The sequence below is a fragment of the Trichoplax adhaerens genome, genomic scaffold (assembly GCF_000150275.1).
Source record: "Trichoplax adhaerens TRIADscaffold_21 genomic scaffold, whole genome shotgun sequence".
Lineage (NCBI taxonomy): Eukaryota > Metazoa > Placozoa > Uniplacotomia > Trichoplacea > Trichoplacidae > Trichoplax > Trichoplax adhaerens.
This window is the reverse complement of record NW_002060962.1, coordinates 477,054-504,831: the sequence shown is the minus strand read 5'-3', so window position 1 is coordinate 504,831 and position 27,778 is coordinate 477,054. Positions and strand designations below refer to the sequence as shown.

Below are 27,778 nucleotides of genomic sequence, written 5' to 3'. Positions count from 1 at the left end.
TACTGCACCACTCTGTTAGATAGCGATCGTCGACCTCTCCATGGAATTGTCAACACTCGAAAGTCCAACTTGAAACTTTCTGTGCACAAATCCTCATCCAATCGACTGCATTTATATGTCTTATTACGATGATCGTATGCAATATCTACTAATGCACTGGTCATGGAAGATAATATCAATTTAACCTTCAAAAATATTCAAGAGTTTATCACCCAAACGAATCGCCAGTTATCTCATCTCATTGATAAAATCGGACTGGATAGAGATCAATTTTTACTAGAGGTAAGGCACAGAAGAATTCATTCCTATCTGAAATCACATTGCATCACTACTTCAATTGTATTCTCGGGTAAAAATAGAGCGATTTGCATACTAAAATTTCTATAGCATGATGCTTAACATCATTATCGCTTGCGGTAGCCAATGCAATATAATGTTTGTATCGATTATATTGTACAGCATTCGTGTTTGAAATGATTCGCTTGATCTCAGCATGTACACCATAACCCATCTTTTAAATGTACTTTTACAGAATGAAATAGTTTCATGCCCTATCAATGTTAATCATCGCATACCGCGCTCGTCTTTAGAAAAACATACTAAGAAATGTATGTTGAAGGAGCAAGGTTTCTATAATCAGGTACTATATAACTATAAAATAATTGCCAATAATTATATTGTAATAGCTCGCTTTTTCTTCAATGATCTTGTAAGTTATAACGACGAGTTATTGTCTAAACTCTTGATATATTATATTATAACATCAGATTGAAATACCTACATCCAAATTCTTCTACCAACCAAACTCTTCAGTTTCATCAATACTTACAGGTCAGAATAAATATCATGGTATTGTAATATTTACTATCCTTACAACTTGGCGACATTGCTGCAGGCCTTTCTACAAGTAATCACTTCAAATTTGCTCCGTACAGTAGTAATTCTCGGATGACAATAGTATAGCTTTCCTTTTATACATCACCCAAGGAAACAACTCAAAAGATACAGTCAATAAATCGACAATCCGTTATTTCTGCACATATCTTGTAAACTGTTCTCTAAGTCAATTGCTAATCATACATTATTCCAGTTAAGATTCAAGAATAAAATGAAATAGCATAGATACTGTATATGTCACGTATATCTTGAGTTATTTCTCATGCATCCTGATATTTTACGCAGATTATTCAAATGTTGAAATAAATGCCGCCACAAACGACGACAATTGCACTTCCTCAGCTGTAAGTAATAGTTCCACAATTTCATTTACCCTATCTTATGTATATTTACTATTTGAGAATTTTTAGACAAACTGTATTTTGTGCACGAGACATTTTATTGACACATTATGAAGGAACACAATACGTTGTCTCTCTAAACTATAGTCATCATCTTTTTTTCCTATTTATACTCATACGTAGACAATTGTTAGCGAAATAGATCAAGATTCTAGCGTTATAGACCCCAAGGATATTATGACGTTGGAATCTTCAAATCAACTCTCCGATATCAATATAGAACATAAAGATATATCTACCGATATTGAATACGAAACCATACCAATGGAAAAAATAAAGTATACCACGTTAACTTTCTTATTGAACTAGTCTTCAGACAATATTTATATTCCCTATTAGCACGAAATACATATTATTATCAGTATTATTTTAATTTCTTACACTCCAAGATCATTTTGTTCTAATAATTAACGTAACTGCAGGAAAATCCACAGTTGGAAAGCCATTCCTAAAAATTACCTGAATATTGATACGTTGATAATGGACCCTAATACCATAAAATCTTGGATAATTAAAAATCTGCCTAAAACGAATTATCTCGAGTAAGTTGTTGGTTCATTTGAATAGATAGTCTATATTACCAATAAAATTGCTTTCACAAACTATTGATCTACGATTGAAATTAATTGTTATTGATTGTCAGGTCCGTTATGGGAAGTGAAATTGAAGTTACTAACATCATTATAAGAAATTTACACAGTCAAACTTTATGCCAACCCAATAAACTCGTACGAACATTATGGTTCGCTCTACAAAGCAGTAAGCTTAATTGCTGTTATACTATTTTGACTTAATTAATTAATATAAAAACATATCGTTAGAGGGTCAAGAATTTGTGTTAGAACTGTGGAAGTTTTTATGGACCATGAAAATAAGCCATCAATATAAACTAGACCAGGTAATGACTTGTAGTAAAACAGCCAAATGATGCTCTTAGTGATAACCATCTAGCTTATATTTGTTCCAGAATGAAGTAAATGAAGCCATTCAAGGTATAAAAATAAAATTGAGAAGCAATTCTGAAATTAATGACGATACGAATCAGAATTCATATCAATTGCACTTCCAAAATGTACGTTCAAAAGTAATTACATACTTTAGGAATAGATAACAGTTTTTCGACTTTGTTACAAACATCTTTAGATTAAACTTTCATTTTTATTACATTAGGTGTCTGAGGGTGTTATAACTACAGTTAATTATGCCCTATCACCAGATAAAATGGCTTGCATATTTACACCTGAGCAGCGATTAGCTATTTACGAAGATATCATTAAGGTCGGTTCATAAACATCCTCTAGAAAGTATTTGTCATCTCAGTTAAATTTAACAATTACAATACATGTGATTGGATGTTATACGGTACGTATTTCCTGACAGCGCGTAAATGCCATGAAGCCCAAAACTAGAGCTACATTAGAGGAACTTCAAATTGATTTTGATACCATCCAAGAACTATGTACGGTTTATGACATCAGAATTAAATATATAAAGTAAAATGTGACTATTATTGTAGCAGCAAAAGTAATTACCTTAGTATAACTAATTTAAACAAATTACATTAATTATTTGTAATAAATCATATTAGGCAATAATAATACTGATAAGACCAAAAGTCATTTAGAGGTACTTGCTGAACAGCGCGACTACAAGAGAAGAAGACAGACTTACAGGGCAAAAAATGTACATATTACGAAACGCACGCCTACCCAGGTAAGTTCTATGAATTATTATTTTCTGTAAACTTTGAATGGACATTACAATACTTTGGCCTTGTGTACTGTATAAATGCTCAAACCATCCGCTAATTAATGTAGTCATGATTATGATCTTGTAAGTGATTTAACAAAGCAGTATTTCGTTGTTGCAGGTTCATCGTGACTTGATCGAATTACAAATGAAATACTTAGAATCAATGATTGGAGATTCTAGTCATAGTACTGAAAGTATTAACAACGATTCCAGGAATGAGGTGACTAACAATAAAAACATAGCTAGCCAAAAGACAGATACTGTCATCGATGAGCAATTAAAATTAAAGTCAAGAAAAGAAACAAAATCCGATCGTCGTGAACGAAGACATGACTCTGCAGACGAACACTACTCTCATCGCCATCGCAGTCATTTTCGGGACAAACCACGATCTCATTCTAGTAAACATAGCGACAGTGACTACAGTCAGCATCACCATCGACGCAGTAAAGACGATAACCACCATCATCGCCATCATCACAAACACAAAAAATCGCACAACAAATAGTCAAGCTACATACAGCACTATACTTTATGTCAGCAAAGACTAGTAATTGTTCCACGTTCCTAAACAATTGTATTTGTAAGCGTTGATCTTAAATTCTAGGATATTTATTTCTGCATATAAATTAATTGATTGATGACCTGAAAATGTACTAAGCCTATGTAAATTATATTTCGCGATACATCATAATCGCAATTGAGATCGATCCAAACAGTATATAAAATCATACGCTAACAGATATTCTGAATAGCACCTCAGTACAACAAATCATAGCAGCGATCGAATTCTAAAAAATAGTCAAATTAGATATTGTATTCTAATAGCCAATAAACAAATGCGTAAAATAAAACCTATTTAAAAATTTTTCACGTAGAACTATGTGCAAGGATTGTAAAATAGTTTCAGTTTGAAATTTTCTTATTAAATTATAACTGACATATAATACGCATTTGCTCTTATCATCACTTGCAGTATCCCTTCAGTGATTGCAATCAATCACCTTAAATTAAATAGTCCATGATTCAAAAATGTGTAATTCATCTTGACTAATGATTTCTAGCTTGCGTATTGACTATTGAAGATACTCTTCAGTGCCACCACAAGTATAGAATAACATTTTAAGTAGTAAAATAGTCGCTTGACATTCTATCGTATCCTAGTCTTTAAATTTCTTTTTATAAATATATATACATCTAACGATCAAGTTAATCCAGTTCTAACATGATCATACAATATGAAGTTACAGAGCAATGAATAAATTCCTGCAACAGATTATAGTATCAAACCATTGAAGCAACTCTGGTTGTCTTGTGAAGCACCAGATTATATATCAATAGAGATTTTAAAAAAGATAAAATAACGGACATTCATTCAATATTAACAAAGGTTAAATATAATACGTAGGATATAATCAGCCATATTACTGTTTTGCACTTTACTGTCAATCTGTCATGTAGTTCTATAGAATCTTAATTTTTTCAAAAATGGTAAGTTATATAAGATCCATTCATCCAGGGTATCAGTCGAATCAGACTCGATCATGCGTTTCCAAAAGATTGCAATGAACAATGTGGCTACCAATGTTATGCATAAGCGAGCTCTGTGTAATAGCAAACCAAAACAATTTCTTAGTTTCATTAAATTCTAAAGGAATTTCATTTTTTACAAACATTGCTACAATTTAATTAACATTCTGGCATACTTAGTTCTAATAAAAGGTCTAATGCCTTTGAATACAGCACTGCCAAACATTAATAAAAATGTCGCAAAACTAATGCCAATATTCAGGGCTGAAGATATCGCATCACCACTTTTTAACCCTAAACCTTCATAATCCATAGGCTTTTGCAGCTGATCTAATCTATTTTCTATTTCCTTTATCTAAAATTTACATGCAAATGCACTTATAAGCAATTAACTCAAATGGCAATCTAATACTAATTCTATGGTGCAATACATTTGCACTCAGAAGCTGAGCTACTAACTTTAGTATGATAAGAGCTAAAAAAATCATCTAAATCTCCAGAAAAGACATTTAGGCGATAATCCGTTCGTTCTTCAACATTTTCCAATTCAGCTTTTAATTCATACGTCTATCAAATTTAACCAAAATGTTAGAATTATACAGTATATGAGGTCCATCTAGAGAATTTAATTATATTAGCTTCATTGAAACTAACTAGATTGAATACCACCAATTTACTATACGAGTCGTATTGCAGAGAGAACATTATAACTATAATAAGAGGTACATCTTACCTCATTTTGTCGAAGGTCAATAAACTCATTCAGCTGATCCTCAATACTCTACTCAGACAATACATAGATGGAAAACAAGTTCATCAATTAAAAAAAAATACAATTAGCGAAATAATATGAATAACCTTACATGAATATGATCTCTATCTTCTTCATAATCCTCAGCTATTTCTTGAAATCGATTCTTGCTATCCTCCTAACAATATACAAAACTAGTCATGAAATGCGTAAATTATACAAACTTATACTATAGATATACTGTAAATTACTGTTACAGTACAAGCAATATTCAGTTCTTGTTGATTACATTTGATCTATCAATGGCTAATTCTAAAATTTGCTGAGATTTCTTGAGGCTAGAAACTTTGGTAGAAAGTGCCTTAACGGTATTTCTCAATTCATTAATAGCAGGCATAATTTCTCCTTCAATCTTTATCTGTAACGATTCCGACTGTGCAGTTGGAGAGGCTTCATTTGAGCTGCGTGATACTTTAGAAATACTTTCTGTTGAATTACTATTTAAAAAATTTATTTTTTATAAGTACGGCAGCATGAACGTTAAAATATTACTATATAAAATTCAATTACAGAACAAAAATGGTATCACTTAATTTACTAACCGTAGAAGTTGTTTCTCATCTGTTGTTTCTGGAAATTCAGTTCCACTTCTACTATCAGGCCTACTACATAAATATCAAACCTTAATTCACCATATTCTCGATGAACTACTCGATAAAACTTTATTTAAAATTTATAACTAGATATGCAAGATAGTGTTTCGTATACCTATGGATGCTCTTAGACTTTACAATTGGTTCCGTAGCGCTTATACTTCTCGATCGAACATCCGTGGTATCAACAACATTAAAACTATTAGATGCTTCTGTATCTAAAAGAGTAAACAAAAATTATTTTTACTCGAAATCGAACAGGTTGTCAAATTAATTAGCATAAAACTTTAAGAACTACAGTATATCCATTAGAGTTACCAAGCCGATGGAGATTTTCATTGCTACCCGCTAGTGTCGACGTTTTCGGAATTAATAACTGCTTTGTACTGCTTACAGCGCTGCATGCAAAGAATATATTATCTCAGCGAATGGTAACATCTACGCATCAAGTATCAAATTTGCTTAAATATCTAAAAGTCTATAAAGTTTAAATTTCTACCTCGATAAACTGGATTTTATGTTGTTTGTCATTGTGCTAAAGAAAGTACATTTAGGTAGAAGCTACTTAATACCACATAGCAAACTTGATTATGTATACTTTGCTCATAAAATTAATAAAATGTGGCATACCGTAAATGCATTTTATGATGTCGAGGGTCATTTACAAGTTCCTAATACATTATGATAACAATTCAATTAAAGATAAAAAACCCGTAATAGTGTCTTAGCCAAATTAAATTGATTGCACATTTACTTAAGTTATTATTAACTTACGGACGTATTATACGACAACTATAACCACTTGAGTTACTTACCGACAACAGTTTATTATGTTTTTCTAAAGATCGCTGTTTAGTAGCAATTTCTTTTTGACGCTTTTGAACCTCTTTGTCAAAGACTTTCTTTTTCCTAAAATTATATGAGGAAAATGGCTATTCGATTACCGACTCTCCCTTAGCGGTGTTTTATTATCCGATGTACTAAACAGATAATTGACTAGCACAATAGCAACTAGTAACTGCTACCAAGTTATATACGGTAATTATATATCACTTGATAACAGCCACCAATGAAGAACCATCATATAATTTCACTAACTTTGCTTGATCTTGACTAATATCGTTATCATCATAGGTCTTTAAGTAATCAGCAATAACTTCTGTATATCAAATAAAAGCATATAATAATTAGTTGCCAAATAATCAGATCTTCGAGTTAATCAATTATATCGATATATCAGTACAAATAATTAAGAGTTTATTAAATGATTGGTTAAACTATGAAATGGCATGCAATCCTTCATCAGATTAATATCCAGCACAAGCTACGCGTACCGTTTTGAAATTGTGTTAATTCATTGATGTCTTCCTTAATTGACTCAATTTTTTTCTTTAACTTTTCTACTTCAGCTTCTACTATAGCAGTACGCTAAGCAAGAAGTTAAAATTTCCATTAGTATATACTGTAGTGACATTACATAGTAGCTGTCTAAATCCAAAGCTGCAAAGACATAGTATGAAAAAGTTGGACTTGGACTCCTCATTACTTCGTTTTATAAATATAAAAAAGTTACATCACAGTATGCGTTATCACGATCCACAATGAACATTAAGTAGTCACAGAAAATTACAATAAGAGAAAGCTTCTATTAGGAGAAAATCAAAGCATCGATAGTAGCGTTAAGAACTATCAATGATAGTACTAAACATGGCAATAAAGAGCCGCACCGTCGTAGCTTTACCTGACTATCAAGAAATCCATCCAGTTGATCTTCTTCATCCCCCAATGTTTCATCATTCTAAATGTAATGCAATGAAAACAATGATGTACGTGAATTACTATATTGCCTGGCATCAATTGTAAGCATAATTTGCTAGTACATCATTGATGCTTATTGGATAACACAACAAATTTGTCAGTCAGTACTACGTTTAAAGATGATACGCGTATAGTTTAATTTAATAAATTCGTTCAGTGTATTGTTAACTATATAAGTTGTTACAGCATTTGGTAGTATCCTATAATTAATGAGCTTAAAGAAAGAGTTCTGATAGCGCTTACCAGATCAGTCGTAGACCGGCTGAGATCGGATTTATTAATAATATTTAAAGAGTTGCTATGGCTATCTCCGTTATTCTTCCCTTTGAATATATAATCCGTTAATTTAGACACTTTCTTTCCAAGATGAAATTTGTGAGATTCGGACTCGGTTGTTCCTTCGTTGTCACTATCTTCAACTCCCATACCATGGCGTATTCCACTACTATTTATCATGATTAGATGTATTGTCGTTCTAATAGGTCTAGCAAATGCCCATTAATGTTTGAAATTGTAGTCCTTATGTTCTCTATAATTGGAGAAACAATAGTAACCCCCAAAAATATAAGCATACCTGACAACTTTAAAATTGGCTACGGTTATTTAAAATTAGATTCAATAATTTGCCCGTCTGATCTAATCTATTAGTGCCAATAAGTACAGTATGTACAACGCGCTGTACATTCCCATTTAGAAACAACTTGGAAAAGTTAAAATAAACAAAATGCAGTGAACTCCCTAACGATAACTCACAGTAGACATCAGTGCAAAAAAAGGTTGGTTACAAATGAAAAGTACCTAGCAGGCTAGCCCTATCTTGTAGAAGGTGAAAAATGTAAATTATTGCTGAACTATAACGATTTCTTAACGATGTCGAAAAAGATTTTGAGATTTTAAAATAGGTTTACAGGAAAATAGTACAGTATTCATAACTGCGATTTGCAAAGAACTTTGTTACGATACTAATAACTGTATACTGTCTACAGAGCAAGGTAATTATTTGTAAAATCGGGTACAATAGCACAAAAGGGCATCGTTTCATGATACACAAACGCAAAGCTATTTTAGGAGTGGCATTTCTATTACTTATGCTTTCAAAACTATAAACAAGCTTCCTTTCATTGTACAAAGGGAAGTGTTATTCTTGCACAGCATCCATGTTAAAGAAACCTTCACCCCATTAATAAACTGACTGATATACTGTACGTGTAGTAAAGATTATTGACAGACGTCGGTCCAAAAAGGATGAACAATTCGTTCTACCGTATCACAATAAAGTACATTTTGTCTACAAATATTGCAGTCAACCAGGAATGCTTGTAGTACAATATTAAGCCTAAGTTAACGTAAATATATATAACGATCTACATAAAATAATTCGTTAATTTTATTCATTATAATTAATTAGATGCCGTATTGATCCATAATTTTACCTGATTTAGTGCTTTTAAAACGTAAAATTGCAATCGTACCAACTTAGCTAATAGCACTACTATGATCACCATCATACACAAAATTTATAACACTGGTGTTTCGTAGCGAAGCAGGTTTCATTTTAATTTCGAGTGAAAAACTGTCCATTATGTACGTGGTAGCGTATACGTTTTGCAAATTAAATTTGAGTTCTACTGTATTCTGATATCATTATATGTACAGTGCGTACTACGTATAGATTGGAACGTCCGTTCGTTAACGATTACTGAGTTACAGAATCGTCTCGAACCACTTAAGATATCGCTTCCATTGTACGAATATATGAACAACATCGACCAAGGCTGGTTGATAATACAGTATAATTAATTCAAAGTTCAAGCTATTATTCAATGAATGTTGTGAAAAAATAATAGGTGCAAATAAAAAAACAGAAACGCGATCGAAATACTATTCCATGCAGTACCTTGACATCATTATGATTTGGGACACCCTTCCGTAGTACAGTAACAATACTTCATTCGAAAGTCTATCTGCAGTAAATCGTGCATTAATACAGTATATAGGTGTCAAATGTGGAATAATTAATTTGTTGGAGTCATTTATTCGAGTAATGAAGAATTACAACATTCAAATCCTGCAGTAAAATGCTGTTAACATACGTCGTTGTAGTTTATTATTACACTCAGTTCACTTGATCCACCAACTGCAGCGAATGCGGTATAGTCATAGAGGGAAGGCAAGTAAACGACGTTTATAACAGTCGGTAGGGGGTTGTAAAAATATAAGCAATATTTCGGCGTTTCTTTGCTAACATCACACCACAGTCCGCTACCGATAGAATGTTCCCAAATCGGTCGAATTATTATTATTCTTTTTTTGGTTAGTGAACAGTGTACTCAAATTTATGCAAAGGTTCTTTTTCAGACTTTGAGATATTTTCATAGGTGGCGAAGTTATGGCAATATACAGTGCTCATTACAGTCATAGCAAGGCCTGTAAGAAATTGAAGGCTGGAGCGAATGCACTGTATCCTTGCATCTAGGAACTACCATTATCGAAAATAGCTTGCGGCGAATAGGTATTTGAATCATTCGATCATTCTCAATAAGATGTGTCATCGACACTACTGTACTCGTCTGTTTTACAGGCTACGTAGCGGGTGTAATGAGGAAGAAAAGTAGCACAGATGATGCAAAAGTGCACCTTGTCGATTATTGACCGTGGAGTAAAAACCTCTCAGATGCAGCTATAATGCACACTTGCACAGGTACTTTTATCCTGTACGACATCCATCAAAGACATTACATGAGTGAGGATAAAGTAACTTTTGAATAAGGTCAAGTTGACCACGGCTGTTTTCAAACACCGACAATTTTAAGTTGTCCCTTCAAGTGAAACTACGGTAGACTTGTAATGTTGATCTGAGTACAGTATATTCTCATTAGTCGTCTAAACGACCATTGAATAATTGTATTCTAAAGACTAGGATAATAACGAGGATCAATCAATCCTAATTGCTAAACATAAGTCAAAGGTTACTAGATCGATTCAAAAGTCCAAATTCAAGAAGGAAAATTGACAATGTATGTACACCTATCTCAGGCTAAAATCGATGGTGACTGGTGATTGTCACTGAAAAATGTCAATGGAACCCTACCTGATTGAGAAAGGATTGATAGGATGCGTGGATAGGCTATTTCTCCAGTTTAAAGGGATGCTGGCTAAAAACTATCTGCAAGTGAAAAAGAAGAACCACTTTAACTGCTCAAGTTTCAATGGCGAATAACCCCAAGAAATTGATTTCTCTCTACCACTGCGCCATTAACTGAAGTGAATGACTCACGCCGAGTCACCGACTGCCACTGAAGCGTTCAATAGCTTCAATCCAATCAGTTGTGACGAGCGGCGCAAGTCGATTGCACTGGTCACGATAGCCTACAGTATACAGTAGTGTGTACAGTGCTTGTTCTACAGTATACAGTATGAACATCAATATTGATTTATGCAAATACCACAGTATATTATTCTAAATTCTAATAATGAGGCTGAAGCGTGTGAGGTGAATTACACAGCGAACCGTCTGCCTTTCAATGTTGCCATCAATGACCATATCAATGATGTCATCCACCGGTGGAGTCATACAGTCTCACTATGTGGTATGATGCAGTCCAAATAAAGTTTGCCTTTAATTATGATAGTGAATTAGAAGCTAAACAATGACCTGAACTTGTATCCAATATCCACCCTGAGACTTTTTTATTTTTTCCAACTTGTAAGCGTTTTGTGCTATTGACATTTCAGCTTGACTTTAATGCTTCTGAGGATGACGATGGAAGATGCCTCTAAAGCGTCCTATGCATTATTCTCACGAGTGGTAAACTGTGCAGTTCGTAATTAGGAGCACACTCGTCTGCTACTGAATGATGAAATTCAACGGCAGTACTACTGTAGGATATCGCTTGAGGTGCTATATAAAAATGTCAATCTAGCATGGGCTAATGAAGGATAGATCAAGCACATCAAGTAATCCTGACCTCTACAATAACGTCATGTAAAAGCCCAAGTATAGAGCAGAGTCATACAGAATATAAAAATTGAAATTCCAAGAGATTTTTCAATGTTTATTACTTACTGTACTGTACTGTACAGTGTACAGTACAGCATAACCCCCCCCCCCCCAAAAAAATGGAATTGAATTTAGTTTGTTTATGATTTTATTACACAGTCCAACAGGGAAAAGTTGGAAACAGTAGAAAACTTCTTATGTACTGTACAGTAATGAAGAGATTCTATGTATGGTACTATAGCATCATGATGGAAATCCATGAAAGCTAGTGTGCTGTAAAATAGTGTAGAAACTTTATCCTCAAGGTACTCCCTCATCTCCATATCTCTCACGCTTCTTTACTGTTCACTAGAGACCCTTTTTAGAGAGTCTGTAAAATAAGGGTCTCTACTGTACTGTACTCAGTACAGCCTGTAAGTAAAGCTGAATTTCTGTCTGTCCGCACGGTTGTAAGTCTGTCAAATAAGGGTCTCTACTAGTACAGTCTGTACTGTACTCAGTACAGCGACTACAGCCTGTAAATAAAGCTGAATTTCTGTCTGTCCGCACAGTTGTAAGTCTGCAAAATAAGGAGGGTCTCTACTGTACTCAGTACCGCCTGTAAGTAAAGCTGAATTTCTGTCTGTCCGCACAGTTGTAAGTCTGTAAAATAAGGGTCTCTACTGCACACAGTACAGCCTGTAAGTAAAGCTGAATTTCTGTCTGTCCGCACGGTTGTAAGTCTGTCAAATAAGGGTCTCTACTGTACTGTACTCAGTACAGCCTGTAAATAAAGCTAAATTTCTGTCTGTCCGCACGGTTGTAAGTCTGCAAAATAAGGAGGGTCTCTACTGTACTGTACTCAGTACCGCCTGTAAGTGAAGCTGAATTTCTGTCTGTCCGCATAGTTGTAAGTCTGTAAAATATGGGTCTTTACTGTACAGTACTGTTACTACTGTACTGTACTCCGTACAGCCTGTCAATAAAGCTGAATTTCTGTCTGTCCGCACGGTTGTACTGCTAAGTGTGAGAGATTAAGCAATCTCTTTCCGTTCCATTCCGTAAGCAAACTAGTGACGCAGTATACCGTACAGTACTGTATAGTGTACAGTATTACAGTGCAGTACGGTACTGTACCGTACAGCTTATATAACACGACAGGCGGTCCAGTACCGTCAGTCAGTAAGCCGTACTGTACCGGTACACCATGTCACGTGCGCTAGACTGAATTGAATCATGTGATCGATGGAAAGGACGACTGCACTGTACTGTACGCTACAGTCTACAGTCTACAGTACAGTGTATGATGATTATGACGTTCATGCTCGATACTCGAGTGATGTCATCAATGTTAGTATGAACTGATTGATCGATAGGTTCAAATGACTGGCGGCAGACGACACGTCAACATCTTCTACCCTACAGTACTGTACTGTAGTCTGTAGGTGATGATACGTTGCACAGTTTGCAGCTACTTGGGATACAAAGCCACGAGAAGAAAGTACGCTCAGAACTGACGACAATATTCCCCATTTTCAATGATCTTTTAGTCAGGTAGTGCAGTTTATTTTTTGTTCTTTCTTGAATTATTCAATTCAAGTTACAGTATTACACTATTCTACTTAGCCGTGATATCAACTGCTGGTGTTTAAATAAAGCAAAATTAAAACTGAGTTGAAAAATACCATCATTGATTGTGGCTAGCATTTCATTCCATGCTCACGTCATTGGAGCTGTCTGTTATTGATTTTAGTCATTGTTATGATTGTGGTCATTAGTAGGAGTACAGGAGGAGCTTTATTTGTATATTTGCATTAAACAACCATTTGGCTCGAAATTGGGAAAAAATTGCCACCAAGTAGTGTATTGGCCATCTGTTTCAAGCCGTTATACTATCTTGTACAAGTTGGAGAAGTAAACACCATGCTCTAGAATTGTTTTCCTCATCGAAATGGATTACATAGGCAAATTGGTGTCATTAACCAAAGAATTCTACAATGGTATCAATCCTGCTACATTAACAGGAGCTATCGACGTTATTGTCATTGAACAACCTGATGGTAGCTATTCATGCTCTCCATTTCATGTCCGTTTTGGCAAGCTTGGCGTTTTACGAAGTCGTCAGAAAGTGGTAAAATATACAAACTCATTTTTCTCTTCTAACCTAGTAGTAGAGTATCAAATTTACCCTCAATAGAAATGCAACGTTGCTACAAAGTAGCAATCAATGAGCAGACTTCCTGACGCTTGTTTTCCCTCACTACCATGCTACAAAGGATACACTTGGCCACATGTTATGATGACAAATTATGCCACTCTAGTACTCCAACTTGTTATATTCCAACTCCTCAATTGTTCTAATCTCATCATGACCTATGAATGCGACCATTACTGCTGTTTTAACAAAATGAGACATCAGAAACAATACCATACGTGCGATATTGATCCTACTACGTCCATGCATAGTATCGTATTAGGTAGGGGTGAACTCAACATACTGTTCTTGGATGGAGGTTAACCCTAGCTAATACGCTTATACTACTTTATTTGCTGAGGACTACCGCAGCTGTCCATGTTACAGAAATGGCTAGTTGTACTTTTAGTTTTCCTTGACTGTAGTCATCCTTTTTGACAAGTTGATTGAAAATAAAACTGAGTACTAGAGTGAGCAAGTTTAGTCATAACAATATTCGTAGAGACACAATTGATTCGACCTAACTTGTAACCTAACCCTAGCTTCTCCATCAAATATGAGAACTTTAACTTCACACTGTTGAAAGGTTGGATCATGTAGTATGCTGTCCAGTTCTACATTCATAAAAAATATCCAATTTTTCAATAAAACCCAGCAGTTTTACCAACAATATTTCTTTACCATCTTGGGATACTCTGTATACGACTTTATGAATAAATATAATACGATAGTAAATAAATACTACTGCACCGAATGCTTAGACAACTCTACCCACAATATACTATAATACCGTTCATACAAAATTAAAATAATAAATAAATAAGAAATTCTGTATCAAATAGCTCATTTTAAGTCTTGAAACTACTATAGAATAGACTCGATGCTACGTCTTCATAACCATGTAATATTCATGCTTTTTTCTACTTTCCTGCACTTGCACTACATGTTTGGAATACTTGTATACGTCTTTTTGCAGTACAAGAAAACATCTCAATGAATCGCGGTCTACGCTGTAATATACAACTGTAATGGATTATCCAATTCCAAATAATTCCATCCAAGCAAAGTACTAGTACTAAAAATCCATTTACCAGATTGTAAATAAATGACAAAAACATCATTCTAAAGTTTTAAATTATTCGTTGGACTTGTTGGGTACAATAGTCTGCCTTTTAATGTCTCAGGATCAGCTTAGACATAATACAAACGATCTACATGCAGTAGCTTCTACCGTTTGGAAATGAGGACAATTTGACCCTTGACTAATGTTATACTTGGTTAAAACTTCATCGTAAGAACGTTCTAATCAGTTGATAATGTTGTCGTACTCGTAGATACAAATTGCCTTATTTAAACTACTATATAGCAATAATTTTAACACTACCTTGCACAAGCTTTCACATCAGTATTGAAGTATATAACTTAGAAGATCACACTGCTGTAATAGACACCAAGCTAAATTTGTAACTTCTTAGATTACTGTATTATGCTATTAGACAACTATCATTATTAAGCGATATCCCATAAAGTTATGCAAGTCACCTGCGTTACAAAGAGAAATGTACATCACATATCTATAGTAAACTAACAAATTGATTCACATTTTTATATCAAATGCAATAATATTTATTTATCCTTTATCACCCATTAGGTGGACATTGAAATTAATAATCAATCCGTTCCGGATATATTCATGAAACTAGGAGATGCTGGTGAAGCCTTTTTCGTCGAAGAAACTGACGCTCCAGTATGACCTCAACAAAAAATCACTTCGAAATAAATACACCATAAAAGTATACTTTATTCATTTTGTAGTAAACGTAAGCTTTTTAACTATACTAGGTGCCTTCTTTCTTATCCACCTCACCTATTACTACTTTCGCTGATGACTCTATTGAACCAAGCCACCGTAATCCTCATTCTGAACAGGTTACTCCTAGCAAATAAATAATCTCATATTCAATATTTAGCATAAATAGTGAAAGTATAACATATTATTGTATCTTCCATAGTCAATTTCGCCAAGCAATGACGTCAAGGGTAACTCAATAAAACAAATAGAATAGGACGATAAAAATTTATGCGGAATGAACATTACTAAATATTTTCGTCACTTTGTTCTTTATGGACCTTAGTCGATATTGAAAACAAAGGTGATACAGTTATACCAGTGGATGGTGATCACAATAAACTGAACGAAAATGCACTCTCAGATTCAGAAATTACTGCTTATTCTAGCATATCAGAAGCGATTAGTATTCCCTCTAGGAAGTCAGAAGTAAGTAAAATTTTCACGACGATCACTCAGTCGATTGTTACTCAGTCATGTTAGTATATCTAGTTGATACAGTCTAACATTCTAGTACTTTAACATTAATTATCAGTGGGAAGGACTACGTGATCACGATGGTGAACGTTACTTATTTTCGGATGGTGATATCAGCCCTACCAGATCAAGGTATAAAATTACTTTTGAATAAAAGTAACAAGAAAAAATTGCACTTAAGTTCACTAAGAAATATCTTTATATTCAAGTCCTGTAGATGCTATTCCTCTCGATTCTCATACTTCTCCACACAGCGATACAGAAGTTGAGTTACATCAATCAGATACAACATACGATGATTTTGAAGAAAACTGGAATTGGGACAAAGCTGACAAAGAAAAAACCAAAGAATATACGGGTACTTGAATAATAATGAAGGGTTTACGTCTAGAAACAAATTTTATGCCATTAACTGTAGCGTCATGTTTGACCTAATTACCAAATCCACAGAAAATAATGGATCTTTAATACGCAGTATGATAAAATTTATCAGTCGGAAAGACTCACAAAAAGGAGAAGCGCCAACAGAGGTAAAGTTGTATGACTGTCAGTTGTAACATCATTTATATAGTTCGCGGAAACCCTGTTCTTAAGAATTAATTGTAGTTAATAAGTTCTCTATGTCACTGTTATGATAATAATCATTAGGAAAATGATGGAGGTATATATTTGTCAGAGCTGAGTAAACCGGATGTAGACCCAGAAGTTACAGCAAAATACCTCAGATCAAATCGGTTTGTTTTTATGTCTGTACTTATAATGTAGTGTCCGCTGATAATTTTCACTTTTAATTCTAACGGTACGTTTTCTACCTTGTCTAGGTCAAAAAAAAGTAATTCCTATGATAGTAATGAAGAAACATCTATACTACAGCGTGAAATGCATCGTGAGCTATCTTTACCTACGGTTGCCGCGACAGGCAGCACGTCGAATAATAAGGTTACTCACCTTTCCGAGAGCCTTCCAATGATTACACCTAGTCTTGAAAGCGAAAACACGAGGTAAATGATTGTTTCATTGTTTAATATGCTTGCTGATATCCAGTGAAAACTAGCCCTTCTTACTGAACTTTTATTGAATTTAGCAAAGATTATGCCGATATTGCTATCTCCAGTTGTGGCTACAATTCTGCCATTAATGACCCTAATTCTCAAGGTAGATGTTCGTTAATACTGAAAAGAAGTCGCAGTCAATTAACCCGAGTATGCTAAAAACCCAATAATATCTTTTGTGCTCACAGAAAAATTCAACGCCTCCGTTATCTCATATGAAGAATTTTGTGCTAACCCTAATCGTCTCTTTGACGATGAAACAGTTGTTAGAATTGCCGATAAGTTAGTACTGTCTTTTAAACAATAATATTTACCTACAATTTCACGTCTCATTAATCAAACTTACCTATTTTTTATATAGCTATTACACGTGGCAAGTTGCTATACCAATGGTAATGTCAATGATGTTGTATCAACAACCATTACCTCAGGTGAAAAATGATCGAGATAATCATTTTTATATTCCCCATAATGATACTCAAAGTCGATCTGTACTCCAAAAATGCTCTTTTAGGATACTGTTGACAAACTAATTGGACAGCATATGCGAAATAATCAGGTCATATTCAATAGTAATATTCTACTATAACCATTAATCCCTTGTACTTGGCATAATTACCAATTTAATACTTTACCATAAATTCAGACTCAGAAGTCTTCTATTGGTTCATGGTTCTCTTGGAGAAGCCCGTCACCTACGAAGAAAGCACAAATCGATAACAAAGTTCCCAGGAAGGTAATTTATTCCGGTTACGACAATAGTGATATGGGCGGCATAAAAATCACAAATGTTGCTTAATAAATATAGCATAGAGTATCGAATGGCGAGATTTCAGCGAGTGACGAAGGAACGGACGATGAATCTACCGGTAGCAAAGAAAATATCGAAGCAAACAATAATGGTAAAAAAAGTCACGGTGGCGACGAAGTAGAATCATTTTGTAGCGAAAATTACAAGAAAGCTTTGCGCCTTTCGTCTGATCAATTGGTAAAGTAATCTCTGTACCCATTTATCGAACTTTTTATGTAATCAAAAATATACCTCAAAGGCACAGATTCTAATTCTTAATATGTATGGATTTGGATTTTAGAAAAAATTGAATTTAAAGAAAGGCGACAATACAATAACTTATTCGGTATCATCAAAGTATCAAGTAAGTTATCATACTGTATCATTCCATGTAGAAAGCAACGAAGTAATAGTTTTTACACGAGGTCTCACCTTTATTTCGGAAGTACATGTATATTGCAGCTAATTATAAATTATCTACAAATACAATCCCGCAATGGGTGTACCTTGCCAACTTTTCAACTTGAAAAGAATAACAGAATACTTAATGTTTAGGGTACAGCATCGGTTTCCGCATCCATCTATCTGTGGAATTACAAAGACAAGATTGTAATATCTGATATCGACGGAACAATTACTAAGTACGTGTATATTTCGAATTCTCTCTTAATTGCTGTGCATTAGCCATTCTCAGCTATAGATTGACTTGCCTGTATAACGTCTTTCATTAGATCCGATGTGATGGGCCAAATCTTGCCTGTTTTTGGTAGAGATTGGACACAGAACGGAGTAGTAAGTTTACTAGAAATTACAGCTTACTTATTGAAAAATTTTCCACGAATTACTATAGACAATTATCTTATGGTAAACTCTGTATCTCTCAAGGCGGAATTCTTTTCGAAAGTTAAAAAGAATGGTTATCAATTTATATACCTATCAGCACGTTCTATAGGCCAAGTAAGTAATATCGGATGATGCCGTTAGCGTTGCACCTGACTCACTGTGACTAACTGTTGATGGCCGTTGTGTATTATAAATCGTTTAGTCATCCATCACTAAGAATTTCCTTAAAAGCGTGACTCAGGGTAATATAAACCTACCGGATGGACCATTAATGCTATCACCTTCATCTTTGATAAAATCATTCCATAGGTATTGTAGACAATAGCATGACAATTAAGAAAATATTTTGATCGAATTTTTACATTTTCTATTTTCACTACGCTATTCTGAATGACTGACTGCTTAAATTATTGTATTTTAGAGAAGTAATTGAAAAGAAACCGGAAAAATTTAAGATAGGCTGCTTACGTGATTTACAGAAGCTTTTCCCAGAAAATCCCTACTATTCTGGATTCGGAAATAGATTGAACGTAATTCATTTTTACGGGAACATCTACAGCTTTCTCTAATAAATGCTTATAGAAGTATCCATTAACTTTTATCTTACTAGGACGCATTTTCTTATCGTGCTGTTGGGATACCAGTTGGCAGAATTTTTACCATAAATACAAAGGTTAGAAAAACTTTTCTTAAAAAATAAGATAAAAAGTTGACTGTTATTAATCTTATAATTCTATAATGTACATGTATGTCGTAATTAAGAGAATAATTAATCTTCATTATACGACTGATTAAACTAAAATAGGGAGAAATCAGAAACGATCTTATCAACACTTTTCAGTCATCGTAAGTTGGTGTTGTCATATTGTTATATTTCAGTTACCGTAAAATAATATTGTATTCTTATCGACTAACTTAATTTTTCTTAAAGATATATGAAGCTTGGCGAACTTGTTGATCATATGTTTCCGCCCATTTTATACTCGAATGTACGTACTGCTGAAATTAGCAGAGCGGAATATAATGACTTTAATTACTGGAAGGTTCCGCTAGCCAATTTGAATTTAAACAGCGAAGCCCTAGAGGGAGTTGTCTTACCACATGAAATAAATAAGAAAGCTAATAAATCATAAAGATCAGTTTTATTCGCCATACGCCTTATTTTCAGACTTTAGAAGACGAACAAAAAATATATTCTAAACAGATATGACTACCTTCGAAGCTTATGTTGTAAAGTTCTACATACATCCATTAATGATAATAGCTTTTATGCAACACAAATTTTATTGGCTTCCGTATTTTATTTTCAGGATTCCTGTATATATGCAAATTATTACAACATGCTTATGGCAAATTATTACTTGATATCGGAAGTATGTGTATTGCGTAGTTTACTGAGGTATTACCTAAGTAATTAACAGTGATATCAAATGCTGCATAAAATTGACTTAATAAAGCAAATACTCTCCATCGTACTAATATTTTGGTATGCAATGAAAACTATCTCTCTAAGATAAGCATTAACATGATTGCCACCGGGTAGTTTAATCTATCAAACTTTATTCAGCCTATTCATTTCTCCTATCAATCGGAACAGTTTAGATTTTGATGAGCTATACTAGGATAGATTCTAAGGGCTCCTCTAACTGCAACTATACGAAACCCTACTCTTCAAATATAATATGCACGCATATATTATGAAATAAAAGAGAAATAATTTAGATGAAATACGAATTTAAAACCATCGAATAACGTCTGATCAATCGCATCTAGCTTACAGTATGCAATACTTTCATAGTTTTATTCATTCTATACTCTTTCTGTGAGTACTGCTACTGCAGATAAGATGTAACTCATATAATATTTGACCAATCAATAAGTAAATTTTATTATTATCATGGATGATTAACAGTGGAAAATTTTATACTAACGCTATCAACATATTATACCTAGACGAAAACGTAACATAGCTACGTAGTATTAATCGATAATGGCTTCGTATAATCCTACTTACGGGCCACAAGTACTTCCGTATGGACAATAGTAGTTACAAAATCATTGATACAGTACATATTTTACATAAGACTTATAGGAAATATTCGCCATTACACTACCACAGCAGCAGAACTAGAAATCTATAATCACAGTGTAAACGCACAAATAAACAGTATCGAATTGCTATCAAGATTGTAAAATAACGTTAATTAATAAGCCCAATCAATAGAGGTTTTCTAATATTTGAAAATGAATCACCGTATGAGTCGTATGAGCGGCCCAATAACGACACTGTTACATACATAACAGTAACAATATATAGTACAATGTGACGGCTCGCGCTGTTAACAGAAATTCAGTACTATTAGAAATGAAATTTTCAACTACGTGATACATGATATTAGTGATCATAAATAGCAGTCAAATAAACAATATATACGTAAATGCATATACACGTATTTATGCAATAACTGAATTTCCAGTTCGATCATTAATATTTTCTCCAACACTCGCACTGCTATCATTGCTGTTAAGATGATTTCGCTTATCTAATTCCAGAACCTGGATTAAAATAAGTGTTAAAAGAGATGCAATGAAAATTATTATCATAAGCATTCTGCTAAATAGCAAATATATTTAGAAGCAATTCAGTAAAACGTTACGTACTGTATCTAATCTATCATGCAACAACTATTATTTTTCTAGTCAACTAACCTGTTGCAAGGCCTTTCGTAGGCAATGAAAATTGTAATCAATTAAGCCTACAATACATTTGACGCAAATTATTAAAGCTCAAAATACCATAATATCAAAAAAGTATAGTATAGTATACCTCGCTTTTCGTAGCTGTTCTCTCTTAGGATCGCTACCAGTGCTATAAATCTACATTAATTATTACAAAAGTAAATATAAAATCTTTATCAGATTAACCAAAAAGATATCGAAAAGTCAGGAAAGAATCGTGTCTACTATTTATCAACTTATAGAAAAGTAATTATTTTACCTGTTAACCTCCTTCAAATATAATACCGTTGAGTTATTTAATTGAATAATAGAAGTTGAACGTTGATCATACACACTACCCTCACGATCTTCTTGCAAACTAGAGATAACGGCGAGAATTTCGCAAATTCGTTTACTTAATAACTAAACACTTTACTAAAGTCTTATAATGGCTTCTAGTTCTTACCCGTATATGCACGAGACATCAATAACTACATCCAGCATATCACAACAAAGTTCATAAGTGATCATATCTACTGGAGAGCTAAAAAGACGAGTTAATAAAATAAGAAATTTGATTAACCACCACGAATATAGCTAATGTTTATAAATTTTGTAAAGCAAATCAGCTATTATACCTATCAGTTGCTATATAAATTTTACTGCAGACATCAAATAGAAATGATTTCTCAATACCAGAATTCTACAACAATAATAATTACAAAGAAAAACATAAACATATTCCCTCTTCCATGTTAAATACGACTAAAAATATTCAGAGCCATGCATTCAATAAGATGACATAAGATACTCCTTATTCACCAGTGTTAAGAAACAGACTTACAGAGTTGAAAATATTTAGCAAGTTTTCCAATGTTCCCAAGTGCTTTATCAACTTTTGCACGACTTTACTAAACGCCTATGCAATAAAAATGTTTATTGTTACTGTCATGATCGTTAAGTTCTATGCAGAGCTTTACTAATATCCTAATCGTTCCAATTTCTATCAACAGCTAGTTTGACAAATTATTCAAAGAGTAAGTACACCAAATACCTCAAATATCGAGTGATCATATATACTTGTTAGATAGAAACTATAAAAGGGATAAAAAAAATGCGTACATGTTAACTTTAAAACAGTATCGTTGTGTTATTAATAGACAGAATAATAATACGCAAGCGCATTGTTTTCCTAGATTTTGTAACAACATCAGCATAAGTAACCTCAAATGAATTGACTCCAAACTCGCATCTTCCATATCTCCAGTGGCGCGTTGATGGATATCACGCTGTACCTCTATAATAAAAACATCACCAAATGTATTCATTTACTTGATAGCATTATTATATTAAAAGAGTTGTTAGCGCTATTAGATATGAACTGACCAATCTTATGATCATCTGAGAGTCCGTCAACTTTATGAATAAATACTTCAAATTTGATGTCTGGGTTGACCTAAATGCGATAAAGACCATTTTAGTTTCGATAGGTACAATACAGTACAGAAGCTCAACTATAATCGATTGACGATAATGGTGTACAAGATTAGCTCAAAAAAACAAAATAATTCATTCATTCAATTTTGTCATAAAACTCAAGTACATGCTAACAGTGGCATACCTTATGAGCTTTTATGACTGTAGTGTTCAATCTATTCAACGCCTCAGAGTAATCATCCTAAAAGAAAGAAAAAGACTTATTTTAATTCTTCAACTATTTTTGATGGTATTATGCAGTCGGTAGTACTGAATTAATGTGAAATTATAACTTATGGGAAACAAACTTGTTGAGGATATAACACTATATAGGTAGACAGTATATGCGAGAATAAAAGTAAAGCAATTAATATAAATTGATACTAAATTACTTGAACTTGCCTGCGAATCAATTACAAATATTAAGGCTCCACAATTACCAAAAATCGATTCGGCATCGAAAGCTGAATCGAAATAATCTATTTGGCCTGGAAAATCCCATATCTAGAAAATAATACATTGTGGATTCTTAGTACTTGGCATTAATTTGTATAATCCAAAAATGCTCATGGCATATACACGTACGTATGTTACGTTGCTATCTATAGTACCTGAAATTTTATAAATGATGAGCTGGATAGATCTATATAATTAATCATTGATAAAAATGTGATACCATCAATTATATAGAATGTTACGTTCAAGTATATATCAAATATTTAAAATGTACATTGGATCAATTACTTAGCATGTAAATTGTATCCATTTTATAGCTATTTCAATCACATTTTCTACTGCTTATTTGGAGAGACATACTCTTAATTACGATCATAGGCTATCAAAAAAGTACTGATACCGATATTGTAATCTATCCAAATGGACGTACCATCTTTAACAATTTTATTGGTACTTTCCAGAAAGAGAGTCTCATTTGGAGCCATTTTATGGAAGACAACTTTTTGTATAGATGACTTTCCACTTCTATAATGATAAGATTATGTCGTGATAAAAATTAGTTTTCCACATAATATGGCTGGTATGATGATAATCCTATCAATCGAATTGTACGTAGGATAAGTTATGCAAACAAATTATATACAACGATACATCATCATTTCAAGTGAGATAATCAAGGTAAGCACAGCAGCAATAATACTGTAAGTCTCTATACCTAATGTACCTCCTCATTATCCATTTATTACATGATCTATCAAAATGAATGGAGAAAATAGCTAGAAATAAGTACGACTGTCATCTTACCTTCTTAAACCCATCAACAAAATTCTGGGTAAATCGTTATCTTCAATCCCTTTGAGGTTGTCTTCCACTTCACCAGCCAATCTATGCCAGCAAAATAAAGCAATTACAATACTTTAAGCCTGTTGCAATAACCTCTATCACTGCTAGCATCTACTTCTAACAAAGTGCATGTATTCAAGGAAAACATAAACTACTATTACTCCTGTACTAAAACATGAGTCTGACTACTGACTTACCCAAATTCTCTTGGAAAAGAGCCAATAGCATAGCTACCATATCTTATTTCCGCATCCAGTGTCTGTCAAAAATAGATGCAATATCAATGTATGTTCAATAATACTATAATCTCAATGGTCTCTTCTACAAAGAAATGTACTTTTGATACATAAAATAGCTTGTATAAGTGCAACTAGCGACGAATAAAGACATACTTCTTGATCATGATCATCAGCCATGATTGCCTTCGCTTGTATACTTAACTAGTATAGAGTAAGAAGTAGCTGCTTGCTCTTCTCATCATGTGATCGTCAACGAGAGCAGAACAGTTCCAGTACCGTACGGTACTGCACTGCACGGTACCGTACGGTACGGTATCGTACCATTAGGACCATGAACTGTTACAGTACAGTTACTGTACTAGTAAGTTATGTTGGCGTGGTGCGCGTGCGCAAAGCGAGGAGTATTGTAGAAGCGCGTACCATGAACTTCTATACTATCCATAGTAGTAAGAGAAGTCCCGGGTAGAACATACTACAAATTGAACAAAGCTTCTATCATGGCTGACGATGACGGTGCCGGAAATTGGTGCCTGATTGATAGTGATCCTCGCATCTTTACCGAACTCATAAAGGGTTTTGGTGTTACTGGAGTACAAGTTGAAGAGTTATGGTCCCTAGAGAAAGAAGAATTTGAGAAATTGAAGCCAATTCATGGTTTGGTATTTCTATTCAAATGGCGCCCCGGTGAAGAAACTGTAGGTTCTCTGGTGCAAGATTCTCGACAAATCTACTTTGCCAAACAGGTCAAGAACAAAGACACTTTCGATTGAACTTGCATTAAATATGATATTTAGTGAAGACAAATCATAACGTATCACTCTTTCTTAGCTAATTCTCTCCTTAATACCACAGTATACTATCGAAATCATAAGTAACATGGTATGTACTTAACATGGAATTTCCAATTTTAACTTTCAATAGGTAATTAACAATGCATGTGCAACTCAAGCCGTCCTAAGTGTATTACTAAACTGTAACCACAAAGACGTCCAGTTAGGAGAGATGTTATACAAGTTCAAGGAATTTAGTGCTGATTTTGATCCGACAATGCGTGGCTTGAGTTTAAGTAATATGGATATTATAAGACAGGTGCACAACAGGTAAGAAGTTATGTAGATAACACTAAGAATATGTCAAGCAGATCTCAGATCTCGCTCGTAACTCTTAAACATTCCTAATATACTGTCTTTCTCGTCTACGTCCTTGCAATAACGATAGCAAAATTTACTGCGATCCCCATGGAACATCTAACTTATAATGTTTATACTGCTTCTATTAACGGTTCAGCTTTGCTAGACAACAAATGTTTGAATTCGAGAACTCATCCAATAAGTCTGAAGAAGCTTTCCACTTTGTAGCCTATGTACCTATTAACGGACGTCTATATGAGCTGGATGGATTAAAAGACGGACCAATCGATTTAGGCAAATGCGGTGAGGATTGGATTACAGCAGTAAAGCCAATTTTGGAATCTCGGATGACAAGCTATGCAACCGGCGAGATTCGATTTAATTTGATGGCAGTAGTATCAGATCACAAAATGAAATTGGAAGCAGATCTAGAAAAGTTACAATCTAATTTATCCGATCTGGAAGGGAAATTATCCAAATTGGATACAAAAAAAGACACCGAAGCTTATCTCAAGTTAAAAAATGAATATGCTACTGTATGCCCTTATTTTATGAATTAATTATCAATAAATTACCTGATATCACTAAGTATTAATGCTTGCATAGTCCTGTTATATACTGTAATCGCTATGAATAATTTTTGATATCACTGGTGATAATATAGGTTGAACTCAAGATGAATGAAGCTAATCATCAACTACGAGTAGAAGAAGAAAAACGTCTGCGATACAAAATTGAGCATGCAAAGCGAGACCATAATTATCTACCAATGATTGTGCAACTACTAAAGTGCTTGGCCAAGGATGGCCGTCTGGTAGAACTGACGGAAAAGGCCGAACAGCGTCAAAAAGCGGTAACTGCCGCAGCACTGGAAAGGAGAAAGAGGAAATTGGACTCTGGTAAAGAGAGTAGTGATGACAAAGATTCTGGAAAGTAGTACTGACGAGTTATTTTAACTCACCAGTTTTGCCTTTGCCTTAAAAAACCTAGGCGCTCATTATATTACTGGCGATAAATATTTGGACTGGAAATTCAAACCAATATTGTACTATACTATTCGATACCGCTATTAAGTATATTTTTTTCAGAAAATTTTGATACAGTAGCCGATGGCAGTCTTCGTTTGTCTCCTACTGTCTCAACTACTCTATTACATATGATTTGGACAGTTTACACCATTCGGCGGTATAGATAAATATCATGTTGTACAAACATACGCGGTATAATGTTGTAATGCAGTAGCCAAATCATTAATCGCGATCTACGGTGTACTGTATACAGTAATGCCCTTTTATTTAAGGTAGCAATCTTGAAATATTCAAGCGACGCCAATGGAGGTTTAAACGTTTATTTCTCTTGTAAACTACTTAGATCTAATACTAACTGCAACCGAATATGAAATCATTAAAAGAACATCCGATAGTATACTACCATAAAATGATAATAAATTCGAAATTCTAATCTCAGGAAATGGATGAATTTCAGCAATTTTGATGACAGAGACTGCAAGTTAGATTACTTTACTTTTTTGACTAGAATAAACCTCAGAGATAAGCTAATAAAGATTCAATTTTAATAGCGCTGTGCGGTATACGAGTATAAGATGTGCTTATATAACAGGACCTGGAGTTTAGTCTATTTCCCCATGCAATGAAAGTTTCATTACAGTTGAACAGGAATACAAAGTGGCTGTAACTATTCACACCTGTGCCACTTCTACCCTAAAAGTAAAATGTTTCAGTAGATCAATAAATTATAAGATTGAAATATTAGTAGTCCTGTCCGAGTATATTATTTAATTGCTCCCCTAGGGGCTATACTACGGTAATAAATTTCTTCAAGATCAATAACTTTAAACTACTGTAGAGTGTAGCATTAACTTGAGACGATCATATGCATGTAGTGCATTCTACCGTCTAAAATAAATAAA

At 33.9% G+C, this 27,778-nt stretch overlaps 5 protein-coding genes across 5 annotated transcripts; 3 read left to right on the top strand and 2 right to left on the bottom strand.

Annotated features, from left to right (window-relative positions):
• Positions 1-162: 162 nt before the first annotated feature.
• On the top strand, positions 163-3,558 carry TRIADDRAFT_61126 (uncharacterized protein; the record flags this gene model as incomplete). Its single annotated transcript, XM_002117112.1, has 12 exons — positions 163-282; positions 533-640; positions 768-831; positions 1,183-1,241; positions 1,422-1,576; positions 1,721-1,840; positions 1,942-2,057; positions 2,120-2,196; positions 2,469-2,576; positions 2,679-2,757; positions 2,887-3,011; positions 3,169-3,558. The coding sequence occupies 12 exons, from the start codon at positions 163-165 to the stop codon at positions 3,556-3,558; spliced, it is 1,521 nt and encodes a 506-aa protein (XP_002117148.1).
• A 1,170-nt stretch (positions 3,559-4,728) lies between these two features.
• On the bottom strand, positions 4,729-8,258 carry TRIADDRAFT_61125 (uncharacterized protein; the record flags this gene model as incomplete). Its single annotated transcript, XM_002117024.1, has 14 exons — positions 4,729-4,935; positions 5,040-5,147; positions 5,314-5,361; positions 5,444-5,509; positions 5,621-5,828; positions 5,934-5,993; positions 6,100-6,202; positions 6,303-6,382; positions 6,615-6,655; positions 6,800-6,893; positions 7,083-7,143; positions 7,319-7,412; positions 7,726-7,782; positions 8,046-8,258. 14 exons carry the CDS (start codon positions 8,256-8,258, stop codon positions 4,729-4,731), a joined length of 1,440 nt encoding a protein of 479 aa, XP_002117060.1.
• Positions 8,259-13,732: 5,474 nt separating this feature from the next.
• On the top strand, positions 13,733-20,120 carry TRIADDRAFT_64321 (uncharacterized protein; the record flags this gene model as incomplete). The annotated part of the gene is made up of 24 exons (XM_002117111.1): positions 13,733-13,912; positions 15,627-15,722; positions 15,818-15,904; positions 15,988-16,015; positions 16,111-16,253; positions 16,360-16,433; positions 16,511-16,659; positions 16,752-16,831; positions 16,950-17,035; positions 17,123-17,302; positions 17,386-17,456; positions 17,542-17,635; positions 17,715-17,784; positions 18,000-18,089; positions 18,162-18,341; positions 18,445-18,507; positions 18,699-18,784; positions 18,875-18,935; positions 19,029-19,100; positions 19,189-19,295; positions 19,408-19,516; positions 19,597-19,659; positions 19,792-19,832; positions 19,918-20,120. 24 exons carry the CDS (start codon positions 13,733-13,735, stop codon positions 20,117-20,119), a joined length of 2,412 nt encoding a protein of 803 aa, XP_002117147.1. The 3' UTR covers position 20,120.
• Positions 20,121-21,440: 1,320 nt separating this feature from the next.
• TRIADDRAFT_61123 (uncharacterized protein) lies at positions 21,441-24,895 on the bottom strand (the record flags this gene model as incomplete). The annotated part of the gene is made up of 16 exons (XM_002117023.1): positions 21,441-21,542; positions 21,696-21,742; positions 21,814-21,863; positions 21,985-22,083; positions 22,171-22,248; positions 22,343-22,407; positions 22,549-22,623; positions 22,759-22,798; positions 22,929-23,001; positions 23,091-23,160; positions 23,326-23,382; positions 23,792-23,823; positions 24,067-24,161; positions 24,441-24,521; positions 24,677-24,738; positions 24,872-24,895. 16 exons carry the CDS (start codon positions 24,893-24,895, stop codon positions 21,441-21,443), a joined length of 1,050 nt encoding a protein of 349 aa, XP_002117059.1.
• A 320-nt stretch (positions 24,896-25,215) lies between these two features.
• TRIADDRAFT_50992 (uncharacterized protein) lies at positions 25,216-26,785 on the top strand (the record flags this gene model as incomplete). The annotated part of the gene is made up of 4 exons (XM_002117110.1): positions 25,216-25,461; positions 25,640-25,818; positions 26,006-26,384; positions 26,513-26,785. 4 exons carry the CDS (start codon positions 25,216-25,218, stop codon positions 26,783-26,785), a joined length of 1,077 nt encoding a protein of 358 aa, XP_002117146.1.
• Positions 26,786-27,778: the final 993 nt, after the last annotated feature.